Source organism: Homalodisca vitripennis, chromosome 3, assembly GCF_021130785.1.
Source record: "Homalodisca vitripennis isolate AUS2020 chromosome 3, UT_GWSS_2.1, whole genome shotgun sequence".
Lineage (NCBI taxonomy): Eukaryota > Metazoa > Arthropoda > Insecta > Hemiptera > Cicadellidae > Homalodisca > Homalodisca vitripennis.
In genome coordinates, this window is record NC_060209.1 from 115,116,027 (window position 1) to 115,131,194 (window position 15,168).

A 15,168-nucleotide genomic window follows, 5' to 3' on the forward strand; every position below is an offset into this window, starting at 1 on the left:
TATAGACCAGCCAATTACTGTGTTAGTAAAATGTATTGTCTGTTTAGAGCACTGGTTAAGGACCTGAAGAGCCTAGGTGAGACAGACGGTTATGGAGCATGGAGAATGAAGGAGGCAGCAGCACTGTCAGACTTGGTGCAGAGACGATTATACTACTTACAGAATCCTGCTGACTGTAAGACAGCCAAGAAACTGGTCTGCAATCTCAATAAGGTATCATATATAACGTTTGGCTAGATATGACTATAATAGTAAAAACTATTCATTTATTAGTATGATTTTAATTATTAATTATTCGAATACCTCGTAAATTATTTAAATAGGTATTCAATCTAAAAATTTATTTGAATATCGCATCACTACAATGCACAGAAAATTAATACTTTTTACAGGTTTGCTGGGAGATTTTCAAAGGTTTGAGAAAAACAAATTGAGATTTGGCTCCTTTCTGTGTGTTATTTCTGTATGATCACAATATATCAACTATAAGTAATCTTAAAGAGTTCCGGTACATCCTCTTTTTAAGAAACCTATTTGTACCTGGCATTGTAAACATTTATAATGAATTTTTTGGTAATTTGTCAAGATATTATAGAATATAAAAGTGACACTTGAGTTATGGCTGGATGATGTATTCTTGCATTCAGTTTCTTTTAAAGATTAACTCATTTTTCTCAAATGTTCTTTGCTTGGACCACATATCTGTTCCTGATTCTTGATTATTGAGAGTTAGTGGCCAGTGGGATGATTGGTGAGTTGCAGTATGCTCTAAATACATGGGCTATGACAGCAAAGAGAGCAAGATACAAGTAAGGTTAAATTATATTACAGACAAAAAGATGCGACAAGGAGAGAAAGAATGAGAAATGCAGAAATATGGGATAATTTGATTGAAATGTTACTACAAGATGAGACAGAAAGGAATAGGATTTAATTCTGTGGCTAAATGGACATGTAAAGTGGATGAATGAGGAGGGGATGAGGGAAAAAAATACTAAAGTAGGAGATAAAAGGCAGAAGATCAAAAGTTAATCCAAGTTACAGGATGGATGAGAGTGTATAGGGGTTTATTGTGAACAAGGAATAGATACGCAACAGGTAAAATATGAACAGGAGAATGTGTGCCAAGCATAAATGCAGTGAAACCTGTACATTATGTTAAAAGATGTATTTCTCTTCCACATGTTATGAAAGTAGATTTGTACCTACTGTCAACAAGGAATCTTGATCACAGTATGAAAATTCATGTTCATTTTCGAGAGAATTGCCACCTTCGACTTTTCCTTGTGCAGTCAAACTCCTCTCTTAAATTACAGTTGCCGCCTAGGGCTCAAGTAACTACAGATAAATTAATTACGAATTGTGGGTATAAGCTTTTATATTTTAGGCAGTCTGTTAAAAATTTGAGCTTTTTTCTTCTGCAGCTAAAATTAAAATTTATTGTGTACTTTCATTTATATTTTCTAAAATATTACTGTTTTGTATTCATTTTTTTAATTATATATTTTATACTAATATTGTAGTGTAAATTATATTTCATAATTAATATTTTACTAATATTGACATGCCCAATGTAGTGTTAAGGAAATGCTGAGTAGATTGATGATTCTGCAGGGGTGTGGATACGGGTGTCAGCTGCATCACGCCGTGTATTGTCTGCTTGTAGCATACGGCACCCAGCGAACTCTGGTGCTAAAGTCCAAGGGCTGGCGGTACCATCGCGGTGGCTGGGACGAAGTGTTCCAACCAGTCAGTGATACATGCAGTGATACCACCACAGCAACATCAACCTCTAATTGGCCTGGTTAGTGCAAGGGATATTGATATTTCACAATAAAAATGTATTTTACATTGTGTAAAACATTGTATCAAGGTCAATAATGTCATGGTCATACAACTCACTACTAACTGCTGATATGACAAATTTCATCAAAATCACACCATCATTATGGTATAGTCTACATAGTATGCTACCCCAATTATAATTCAATCTTATATAACTTTTCAACATAAAATGTAAGAGAGCTTTTGTTTGTGCTATTTTGTTAAACATCTAATACAATAGTAAAAATGTAATAAAAGTTCTCTTATAGTTTTTTTACTAAAAATGTTGATTTTTGGTCTAACATTCAATCTAAAAAATGTAATTGTTCTGTAACAAAAGTAATATCCAGCTATTGACCAATACCTCTAAAATACATCATAAATTATATTTTTTTAATCTGTCTGCTATAAGGTCTGCTATTGCTTAGATCCATGAACACACATAAGGACTGACATGTACACAAAAACAATGTGAAATACAAATTACAAACTGTGGTATTTAACAAAATTTTAAGTTAAGTGCGTATAATGACATTATTCTCAAATGCATTAATAGATGTTTAATAGAACATGTTGAGAACAAACTAATGTTCACTATGAACATCGAAGTGCCAACTGTCTGTGGGTATCCAATGACAAAAAAGGTTTTTTTACAGAATTAACCATTAAATCGATCCCATTACTCAATGGCAAAAGGCCTTTACAATTCAGATACTTTATTATATGAAAATATATTTCATTAAACTTAAAATGTGTAAACACACATAATTATATACATTATTATAATTTATTTTCAACATATTTCCAACTGATAATCTCTGTCAAAAGTGTTTTCATTGTGATGGTATTATTTGTCAAAATATCTTTGTCTAAAAAAAGGAATCTTTGTTACTAATTTAGGAAAGTAATTCTTTAGGAATCCTTTGCTAATAATTTGTTGTCATTAACCAATAATTTCTCTGATTGCTTCATAAGTTTTCTCTTTATCCTTTTCTTTTATATTACCTTCATACTATTATTTATTTAGCTAAAAAGTGTATAGTTATCTAATCCACATTAATGTGCAGGTACAGCATCAACACAGGTGGTGGTGTTGCCCATCATAGATTCAGTGTCTCCACGACCCCCCTACCTACCGCTGGCTGTGCCCCAGGACTTGGCACCGCGGATAGCCCGTCTCCATGGAGACCCCATCGTGTGGTGGGTGGGTCAGTTCCTCAAGTACCTGTTACGTCCACAGCCCAACACCGCAGACTTGCTGCATACTGCTGCTGAGCGCTTCTCCTTCCAGCGGCCCATTGTAGGGTCAGTCACCAAATATTACATTTAGTAGAAACAAGAATATATTTTTTATTATCTAGAAAGATTAGAAATTCAGTAGTATCAGCATGACCCTCAGCCACAGGAAGTAATGCCAAGTTTTGTGGATGTTGTCTACTTTTGTGATGTTTAATAGCTTCATTTCATGTTTTTCTAGCTGGAGGTGTTGATAGAATTATCGTTTATTAATTGCCTTTGACGTTTTTATCTTGTTAGATACCTCTAGGTACCTCTACAGTACTTCTTTTAACATATTAAAAAGGTTTGCTTCAAGTTTATTGCAATAAGATTTCTGAATTTATTTTAAGAAGAAAAAAAACAAAACTAAATTTCTTAAGGCTTTCATATTTATTGCAGATTAAAATGTATCACAAAAGAAAACTAAAAATGTACTAATTTCAAAAGGTTTTTTGAGATTGAAACATTTTAAAACGTTTATATAAATTCAGAGTTGGGTTTGCAAAAATGTCTTATAATAAACATATAATACCAGAACAAACTTATGTGCAAGTGACTAGCGTACAGGTCATAATGGAGTTCAGCTGCTATGACAATCAGTTTCAGATCAATAACAAGTGGGCGAAAACATGATTGGCCACAGCTGTTGTCTGACATTCAGTAAATTATGCTAACACATTCCATCACCAGTTTTTTTTAACTACAGTTTACATAAGGGGACAAAATCTTTGATTATAAAATGTTGGCATCATACGCATGTTGATTTGTTTTTACTTAATGAGATTCACAATAATATGTATTGAAAGGGTTTAATTATCTGACTTTATTCTGTAAAAAATACTTGAAATATATACAAAGCAAATATTGTAAGATTTGCCTTTGTGTGATTTATTAAAGTTAATGTAAAATAAGTTACATTGCCTTTACCTGAGTGTTTTATAATTAATTAAATGTGGCATTTCTCATATACACAAGGTAGGAGTATGCCACACAACATGTTGTGTAACAGGCTTTACTGAAGATCAATGCAAAGTTTCAAGTCTGTCACTCATTTCATTATTGACACAGAACGACAGATACTCATACGGAAAAGAAATTCTTACATCCCCCAGTAAACGAAAGAGGAATTGTGTCAGCCTACTCAGTGATAGGCTTCAATGACACTCAGCCAAATTCCATGGTTGGACATGCACCATCATAGAACTCATCCTTGTCTATGGAGAAATGAAGTTTCATGTAAAATTTCAAGTCTACAGATGAAATCTTTCTCGAGGTATCTTGCCACATGATACATTCATATTTTTGTTCATTAAATTGGGTTTCATATCAGTGTTTAAATAATAAGTCTGAATACTACTTAAGTCGTCACCATAAAATGATGTGTGTGTGTTGGGATAGTGAGGATACATTTGTCAATTTTTCAGTGTTCAAATCTCTTCTGACTTTGTTTACAATTTTACTTATTCTGCTATTTTCTCATTGCCATCATGGTTGCCCATGAGATCAGTGGAAAAATATTTGCTAATACTCAGCAAAATCCCATGGTGTAAATTGCACTCATTGTTTCTCATATAGAAATGAAGTTTAATGCAGAATTTCAACTCTATAAGTTAGTTCATTCTTGAGATATTTTGTGCGAACAGACTGGAGTGAAAATTTTCCAACCATTCAAATGATAGGCTTCGCTAACGCTCAGCCAATAAAGAACATATTGCATATATTTACTACGATATGTATTTATTTTTATCCTAGATTTCTGTGAGCTGTGTCTCTTTCTTGGGTTTTATTTTTTTGTGATTAATTCAGAGCATTTGGGCCATCTTTTACTCTTTTTTCTATTTCTTCAACCACATAGCAAGTTTTAAAATGAAATATAAGTTCTGTTCTGATTGCAGCATACACATAAGACGGACTGACAAGGTGGGTACGGAAGCAGCGTTCCATTCTGTGGAAGAGTACATGGATGCTGTGGAAGAGTACTACAAGCAGCTGAGTCTGTCCCAGTCAGTCGATGTCAAGAGAATCTATCTAGCATCAGATGATCCTAAAGTTTTTGCAGAAATAAAGAAAAAGTACGATTTTATTCATAATTATTTTAATAAAAGGTTTTGTCTTCATCTATTTGAAAAAAAGGTTTTTTTTAATATGACAGTTTTCATTCATCAAGTATTAATATCTGAACAATTTCACATCAGAGTTTGGTTTGGTTCAATTTTAGAACTGGATTAGAACATTGAATGATTATGAGAGATATTAAACTAAGTACTGTCTTTATGCTATTAAATTGTTATGACCACTTGCTCTTTTGATGTTATGTGGTAAATAGCTGGGGTTTGTTTTGATTTCAGTTTTTTTTTTTTTTTTTTTTTTTTTTTTTTTTTTTTTTTTTTTTTTTTTTTTTTTTTTTTTTTTTTTTTTACCAGCTTTTCTTCAAAACTGTTTTAATGAGTCTCTTTATAGGTCCTGTATATTGGCCATTTATTATCACCAGAAAGGGATACTTCTGAATGGTTTAGAGCAGGCCAGTAGAAACCATGTTGAATAATTAAATCTGAATATTATTTACATCTTAGCAAACTACTGAATATTCATCACTAATTATAAATTTTAATAGTAAATAGCTGGGGTTTGTTTTGATTTCAGTTTTTTTTACCAGCTTTTCTTTAAAATTGTTTTAATGAGTCTCTTTATAGGTCCCGTATATTGGCCATTTATTATCACCAGAAAGGGATACTTCTGAATGGTTTAGAGCAGGCCAGTAGGAACCATGTTGAATAATTAAATCTGAATATTATTTACATCTTAGCAACCTAATGAATATTCATCACTAATTATAAATTTTAATATACTGGTATTGGGATTGATGGATCTACTTCATTGCAGAGGATGATAGTTGGAGTGGATAAGCTCCTCCAGTGTGTTTAGCAATCTTAAGCTTTGGGGACTGAATCATAATCTACACTCTTCAACTGGCATGGGCTAGAACAGTGACTTCCTAGGTGGCAATGATAGAGGTTAAGATAACCCCATGGTTGCTTATTGACAGGGGATGAGCTTAATCTCCCTCTTCCCTACCTATCCTGAATTTCCGGTCATTCCAATAGCAACGCTAGAGAGGTTTGTTTTAATTGTATTGATATTAACAGCTTCTTAAAGTCAAAGTAAAAAAAATTGTATTCGTTTTAGTTACAATGATGTAACATTTGAATAGTGTCAGTTTAAACTATCTAAAACCTAATATAAAATAAGCCTATCATAAAACTAAAATAAAACTACCTGATTTGCAAATCAAAATATTCATCTAATGAATATAAAGCCTTGTTCATCAAGTATGCTTTAAGCTTTCTTTTAAATATTTTATGTTCTGTTTCTTGTTTGATAGCAAGTGGAATGGATTTAAGAAATTTGGATCCAATGTATGTTGGTTTTTTTTTGTGAAAAAATTTAGCCTATGGTGAGGTATTATAATATCATTCTTATTAAGTGTATTGTACAAATGGATTACGTTTGTCATACCAGTATTTAAGTTTTTAATTTTAGAACACATAATTGTATCCATTATATATTGACCGTAGACAGTTAAAATTTTCAATTCCTTAAATTATTTTTTCACAGAATCATTTATTTTGAGTCCTAACATAATTCTCAAAGATTTTTTCTGTATCCGGAGAATTTCACCAAGATTTACTATTTTAGTAACACAATACAAACAGAGGCCATATGAAATAATATAAGAGTGTATATAAGAGAAATAGATTGTCCTCAATGTATCAGTGCTACAGATAAAAGACATCTTCGTTAAAGCATAAATTCCCGAATTTAATTTTGTAATCAACAATTGAACGTGTTGATCCCAATTGAGATTTTCATCAATAGTCAGACCTAAGAATTAGGTACTCTGGTTTTTTGTTACTATTTGGTTATTTACTATGATCATTGGCTCAATTATTTCCTTTTTTTGTTTTTCTTAGCTTACAGAGGAAGGACTGGAGGGTATTTAACACTTTGAGTGCTGGCCCTAAATGACATGTAACTCTGTAGAATGCTGGGCGTTTTTGGTGGTTTTCAAAAATTTATTTAAAAAAAAGTATTTAAGGTATGAGAAAAATACTTACATACCTTAATTCAGCTTACTTTCGTCTTTGTTTTAACGTGAGATTTTTTGTGGTTTTTTAAAAAACTACACATAAAAAATGTTTTTTTAAAAACATATATTTTTGGAAAAAAAAATATTTTTTGAGACAGTTTTTTTATCTAACTTACTAAACTAAGCATACATACAATTATTTTCAATGACCCATTTACAAATATAAACTGTCCTTTGAATAATACAAATCATGTTTTATGTTTTGTAGTTTTTTGACAAAAAACTATGCCGTCATATTGATGCGTCGGCATCACTTTTGCTGTCAGCACTGTTTTCAGCATCTGTAACATAATAATATACTATGTAAAATATGAATATATTTTTATTTTATTCATAAGAATAAAATATTAGTTGTATAAAGTTAATTTATTATAATACAAATTATAGTTTGATTCACGAAAACAATAACATAACCAAACTTTTAGACTGATGTTTATATGATAAATAGACTTACTTATTCTTACCTGAAGTATGTGTCTAATCTTCTTCCATTAAATCAGGATCAATGTCAGAATCGTCAAAAATACTATCTACTCCAATAAAAGTATCTTTATCTAATACATCACTGATCGCAACGTCGTTCAAGCTCCGAGAAGCCATGATTGCGACATCGACTGCCGGCTGCAACGAACGTCACGTTAGCGGCACGTAAACAACGCGACCGAAGTTGCTTTGTCATTAAGCTCATGCAATACATCTGACGCTTTCTAGCGGTGAATTGTGTTACTAAAAACCCAAATAACATTGTAGAGTAGGCAAAACCCGTTTAAATACGGACAATGTAATATAATACCAAATGAAATGACAACCACGTAAAACTACGGGATTAGCATTCTTCGGAAGTTTCGCCGTTCCGTAAAATTACGGGATTAGCACTCTAAGTGTTAACTATGAGTAGGATTATGATATAAAATTATGTATAAAAATAGAATATTTTTTTCCATAACCAATCTAACGTAATGATCTGATTGTGTGTAGACAAATACAAGTATTATAAATCTTTTATGTTGAAGGTATCCGGACTATGAGGTATTGGGAGACCCTTCAGTGGCCAAGAGCGCTGCAGTGGCTACAAGATATTCAGATTCCTCTTTCAATGGCATTGTCATGGACATACATTTCCTTTCTCTCTGTGACTACCTTGTATGCACCTTCTCATCTCAGGTAAATGACATGTATATCTCTTGCATTTCTATTACTGGAGTAAAGCAAGTGTTACAGCTTAAATATTAAAACTGCAAGAATTTATCCACCTGTAAAAGAATATTTTCACAAGATTATTATAGAAATTGCCACTGAGCCGTCTGTCAGGTGCTTGGGTCCCTATATGAACAGATTTAATAGTAACAGGATTAATAGTGTGGGGCTCCAGCCATTCCTTTCTAACCATCATCCATAGCCTAGATAACGCACAGACAGGTGTGCCAGTGGCTAAGAGTCTGTGTCCAAAGCTCTCTTGTTTACTCCCAACTATATTCATGCACATGAACACACATGCTGCAGAGGCTGGAAAATATTGTGCCTCTACTTTATGATTAACAAACACCATGCAGGTAGATCTACAGAAGTACAATACAGGGGGCCAAATACGTGCAATCACCATATCACTAACTCTAGGCTTAGTATTCACTGGCTAGGCAATTCTTAAACTACTCACTATGCCTAATGTTGCTATGGTGGGAAGGGTTGATTCAATATGAATGCCAAGTTTAGCTCCACTCACTACAATAGTACCTACACTGCTTACCAGACTAACATGAGGTAGGCCTAATCAATCAGCAATCTGTTTAGGCCATATAGTTTAATAATAGTCTACTATACAAGCTACCATCAAATATGTCACTGCAAAAGAATCGGCTAGCACTCAAGACCGCCTTTCTACAACCCCTTTTTTCAGTACATATTCGTACTGGCTCACTTAGGACACAACAGATTTCAGGTTATAGGCAAATATTGACAGATTATCAGTCTACAAGATAGGGATACTAATAATTTCTGTTAAATCCTGGACTTCTTAGTTGATGTAATTGACTTGTAGCTGTTTGATTGGTAATATTGCACAACAATGTGCACTAGGCTATTAGTGCAATAATAAACATTACTGTTGTCAGGAATTTAATCTGCCCAACACACCACTTTACGGGTCTGAATATTCGCTCATGATAATTAATCTTGGAGAACTCTTTGCACCTCCACGCTTTCCACAAAACTTTCCATGGTTCCTGTACACCACAACTACACAAACTTGCTCAATTTCCCGATTCAGCTTTCCACTCTCACCAATTCGACTTTGTTTCAACGCTTCATTGTGTCCACCATTCCTCAGTACAGATACAGCTGATTGCTTAGCCAGTGATCTTAGCAGAGCCTGCAAAATCGTTCACATCGTCACAACCACTACTTACACTGTTATTGCCTGCCATAGTATAACTTTGCTGGCTTTGCTAGCCCAATATGTCAAACTTTATCCCTAGGTGAAATTTGTCTTCCTAAAAGGTGGACATATTCAAAAGATATAACAATTGGAAGTTTTCTCTCTTTAGTATTTTGATTAATCAAATTAATCATAATTTTAGATTGAAAAAGTAATGTTACAGTAATTAAACATTATTAATCTTAGAAACAAAATGTTTTTCATAATACAACAATAGTAATAATCAATTGTTTTTAGTGAGACTATACCTGTTTGCCAATTATAACCTAGGCCAACTGATAGTTTAAAACCAAAACCTTGCAATATGTTTAGATTTCAAGGAAATGGAGTGGACCCCTTAACCCTTTCCGGGCTAGGCGGCAATATATTGCCACCATAGATCGCGTCTGAAAAGTGCCAAGCAGCAAAATATTGCCGTCGGTGACATACGCGAAAAGCGCCAGGCGGCAATATATAGTCTCCTTGATAGTCGTCGTTTTTTTAAATAAATACGACGTCAAATGATTAAAGTTTTATGTTTTTTTTATTCCCTGGTATATTTGTAGATAATTAATATGATTATCAATTTTATTTTGTAGGTTTATGCATTTTTATTTCGTAATTGTCACATGACATTATCAGCTGACTCGATCTTTTGTTGTTAATTCTTTATGCTTTAGTGTAATCGTACTATTGTACGCTGGATTCTTCTTCATTATTTTATTTTGTGGTTGTAAATATTAGTAGTGTTAGTTGTTATGTGCTTAGCTATTGTGTGTAGTAGTTACAATGAATGATAATTTGTGATCTCACAGGAGTGAAATTGTAAATAGCACATTTGTAAACAGAAAAAGTGGAAATAAATTTCAAATGAAATTGTGTAAATATTTCTTGGTAAATAGTGTTTTTTAACTGTATTGAAACTGTTTATGGATCCTATAATCATCTGTTTATCGGTACATCCATAATGTGAATATTTATTTTAAGTTTCTTGCAATGTAAGAGTCAGTTGCTTTAACACTTATGAAATGTTGCGAAGTACAATTATGCGTATTTATACAAAATGTGTCACCAAAAATTTATTTATGAGAGAAATAACACAAAATTGTGTATGGTTGTTCCTTTCTAAATGTACAACATAATAAAATAGCTTCCCACAGTAAAATTATTTTTCCTTTTTTAGTTATTTGCAAAAAAAAAATAAAAAAATACAATTTTTTTATGTAATCTATTAAAACATTATTTTTTGTAATTTTAAATTACTTAAAACTACATCTATATATTTTTTGTTTGTAGTATATATCTATACGAGTAATTTGGTGCAACTTTTAGGTCATTCTCTAATTTTTATGAAAAAATTATAAATTTTTATCTAAGAGACTGCAAAATCGCCAATATTAGCCTGGCACTTTTGACTAGTCACAAGGGGATATGAGATGTGAAAAAATTTTTGCATCATCTCATATTTGGTCCTGGCCCTGAAAGGGTTAAACCGCCTTTTATTGATGAAATTAATTAATTGTTTTTATACTCTTCATCCTATAAGTCTATTCTAATTAATATAGTTTTGGTTAAAATAATACTCACAATACCATTTCAATTACAGTGTAGAATAATTCAAATAAAAAGTAATAACAAACAAAAATGTATTCTTGGGAAAAATGCATTTCTAAAGAATATTGTGTAAAAAGAAACTTTCAAATTTTTTTTTTTTTTTCAAAAATAAAGTATAAAGTCTAATGTGTATTTTATTTCTGTACAGGTATGCAGGGTTGCATATGAAATCATGCAGAGTTTGTATCCTGATGCCTCAGATAGATTCCGTTCTCTTGACGACATCTACTATTTTGGTGGTCAAGCTCTTCACAGGTGAGTGTAAAAGTGTATGCCCTTTGTGTTTTGTACCAGTTGGATTTTGCTATACAGTAGTTGCACTGTACATTGTGGGTTGCAGGAGGGTTGCAGTGTTGCCACATAAGTCTCAGGGCCCTGAACAGATGGATCTACAAGTGGGAGAAATGGTGGGTGTGGCTGGTAACCACTGGAATGGCTACAGTAAGGGCCGTAATTTGCGCACCAACCAAGTCGGACTCTACCCATCGTTTAAGGTAAATTATTAGTGATAATTATTATGTGTAAGAGTTTAATTATTAACGAAGTAAGAATATCAACAGTACAAATATGTTTCTTTACATTTAATTGGGCTCTTTTGCTCTACCTATTTTTTAAAGTCTTAAAATTTCTAGTTTATTATGTTAAAATAAAGTGTTTTGTATTAGGTTCATATAGACATTTCTAATGGCTTATTTATAGTATAAGGTCAATTTTTATCATGGTTTTAACTATTTTAACACTATAGTTTTCATGAACATGCTTCTTACCAGCTGTGGAAGTTATTTAGCCTATCGTCTCTAACATTGTGAGTCAGCTACCCGGATATTATTATTCACCATTTATTTAAAAAATACATAAATAAATGTTTAAAATGATAGAAACACTTATTACGTTATTGTAGTTATATAAGTACAAGTATTTACATTTCATAAAATAAAACAAAATTTTTATAATTAGCCAGGATCTTCAAATCCCACCCAATTGTGTGACACTTGTGGCATACTATTTTGCACTTACTACACATTAAAAACATATTTAGACGTACTGACATTTTCATAAACTAAACCATTGATAATTTAACATTGTTTAATGATATATGATGTAAACCTAAGTCACACTAAACAACAGTAAACATCACATTGTATAATATCAAACTTATCAGCTGGTATAAATCTGTTCTTTGTGTATCATTGTTTTTTAGCATTAAAAATACGATGTCATTTAGCATTAATGAATAATGTTTTAGTTTGACATTGGTGTTTTAATAGTGTTTCATCATTTAAAAACAAAAATCTGTACCAGACATTTAATTTTATTTTAAATATACTGTGCTAACACTTTGAGTGCAAATGCCATAATGTTATGGAATGCTAAAACTCTTGGAGATGCAGATCACGTAATTTTTTGGAATAATGTTTTAAATTACGTATTATGTAATTTTACATATATTGTGTAACACAATTATCTACTAGAACATACGAGACTGTATTAAATAAACTTGTTTACAGCTCTCAACTTGCATTGTTTATTTACTTTTTCTGTCTAAACACCAGCTCAAGCTAACATCATGTATTTACCAAAAAATTTCCAACATCAATAAATTTTACTTATATGGCATTATACAGTTTTGTGCATAATAAACATTTAGAATTGATTTTAAAAAGAAATGGTTTTCTTTCTTTGTATAAAAAAACTTTGTTTATATTATAAATTCTTTCTTTTCAAACAGTGATACTAAATTGTTTTGCACTCTTATAAAAACTAAATAAAGAAATATTAATTTCTTCCCAACAATAACAAAGTATTTCCCCCAAAGTAAACAAGGGATTTTTGCAATTTATATATTTAGTCAAAACATTAACTGGTTTTTGAGTTATGATTAAAACACCCAAACCGCCAGCAATCTGTGTATGACCACATATTGAAGTGTTAATTTTTAATAATTTTAAGATCAAAAATATTAACAGTAACTGTCCAAATTATTATTGGTTGATATGATGATATTAGAAGATATTTTTTATTCTGGTTCCATTGCTGTTATAGGTGGAAGAAGTAGTGGAAGCAGTGGAGTTTCCAACATATCCTCAAGTTCCTATCGAAGCTCCTAGTGGAACCTGATAGGTTTCACTAGGGTTAAGTTAGCATTAAAATTAAGTTTAATATCGGCATTAAGTGAAATAATATAAAGGCTTGTTTAAAGACCTGTAAGAAAGTGTTAATAAGTGTGGCCAGCGCTGTTGGTGACTAAAGTAAAACATACTGTTGCTGTAATTGTGCTCATATAAACTGTTAACTAATTGGAGATATTATGTCCGGAGCGTAGTTTTCAATAAATACCTGAACAATCGGTTACAAGTAGTAAAAGTGGGATGTGTAATGGATAGATTTTCTAAATTGAAATAAAGAGAGTGCCTTATACAGGTATAATTAAAATATGGTACCAGTATAATTTTATCACCAATTTAGCCCTGGAACACATTATCGTAAAATATTATATTGCAAGAAACAAGATTTAGACTAAACATTCCTTTGCTTATGGTTAGATTGAACAATACTTATAGTAAATAGCTCAGTACACATTCTACTGCAAAAATTTAGCTGATATTTTAATATCACATTTTTATTTTACTGTTCAATAGAAACTGAACATGCTTTATGCAAAGTGAGCCTAGCAAATTATGCAATTATTTTCAGTAGAAACAGAAAACAGTAGATAGATGTTCACACTATCTAGCAGCAAACCAGGAAACTAGGTATTGATATTTAGTTTACAATTTCTTATTGGCTATGTAGATTCAACACCTGTCAAAGAATGCAATAAAAATAACAATAGTGCACAACGAAATAGCATGTGTAGTTGTCCTCTTTCAATACAAAATTAATAATACTAAATAAATACATAAAAAGCTGTTAAAGGTTACTTGCCTTTTGAGTTTAGTCACATGAAATATAAATATACAAGCTTGACTATTATATCTATTAGAATAGAAAATTGGCACTGTTTTTGCAGGCTACTGCTGTGTATGAGAGTACACCATCAATTTGCAAGTCTGCTTGTTAATAATATACATGCTATGACATAGTTGTCCAAATTGTGGTTGGTTGCAGCACCATGCAGGCTGTACTTAATAGACCAAGAGAAAACAAACATATATGTACTACTACAGGCACTATGGGTGAATGAGTATTAGCATGTGTGCAGTGGTTAAGGAGCTAAGTATTTAGACAACTTTGAAAAATATCTGTAACAGTCAAGATGAATCTTGTATTAGACTTAATGAATACATCATTTTTATTTTTACGAAGTCCTTTTTTGTTTGGATTTGGAAAAGTTAAAAGCTATCTTAAAATACTTCTCACAGGTCTTTGAACAACTTAATTTTACAAGGATCTGAAACAAATATACAAATTGTAACTAACTCTCCAAGTGATAGGATCGTGATAGCACTGGCAGGGTAGACTACAGCTACTATTATGGGCATATATCTTTCAAGTGATAATTTCACAGCAACATGACATGCTGAAGGTAAAGACAAACAACGCCATTCTAGCATTTGGAGGGTTAAGTCTCTTACAACTTGCTTTGTAAATTAATCTGTACAAAATTAGTGTATACATTTTGCAATAACAATAAAATAATTGTGTTACATAAACTCCCAAGTGGCAGGTTTTTAAAGTAAAAATTTTCTTTCCCACTTTTAATATTTGTATTTTATAAATTGTACTGTTATAAGTTAAAGTTGTGATTCAAATTGGATTTTAATTTTTTAATTAATAATAATCAGTTTGGGTTTTATAGAGGTTTTTCAACTGTTATGAGACTGTTGTAATTATTATTTATGAACATTTCATTTGCTTACCCACTCAAATTATGATACACTTTTGTATAAAA

General features: G+C 31.8%; 1 protein-coding gene across 1 annotated transcript in view; it reads left to right on the forward strand.

Annotated features, from left to right (window-relative positions):
- The window catches only part of LOC124357353 (alpha-(1,6)-fucosyltransferase), a 36,761-nt gene extending 21,829 nt beyond the window's left edge, over positions 1–14,932 (forward strand). The window contains exons 4-11 of the mRNA XM_046809069.1: positions 48–213; positions 1,615–1,804; positions 2,892–3,129; positions 4,998–5,174; positions 8,263–8,413; positions 11,425–11,531; positions 11,617–11,770; positions 13,320–14,932. Coding sequence (XP_046665025.1) covers positions 48–213; positions 1,615–1,804; positions 2,892–3,129; positions 4,998–5,174; positions 8,263–8,413; positions 11,425–11,531; positions 11,617–11,770; positions 13,320–13,394 — 1,258 coding nt within the window. The 3' untranslated portion in view covers positions 13,395–14,932. The remainder of the gene's footprint in view (positions 1–47; positions 214–1,614; positions 1,805–2,891; positions 3,130–4,997; positions 5,175–8,262; positions 8,414–11,424; positions 11,532–11,616; positions 11,771–13,319) is intronic.
- The last annotated feature ends 236 nt before the right edge of the window (positions 14,933–15,168 follow it).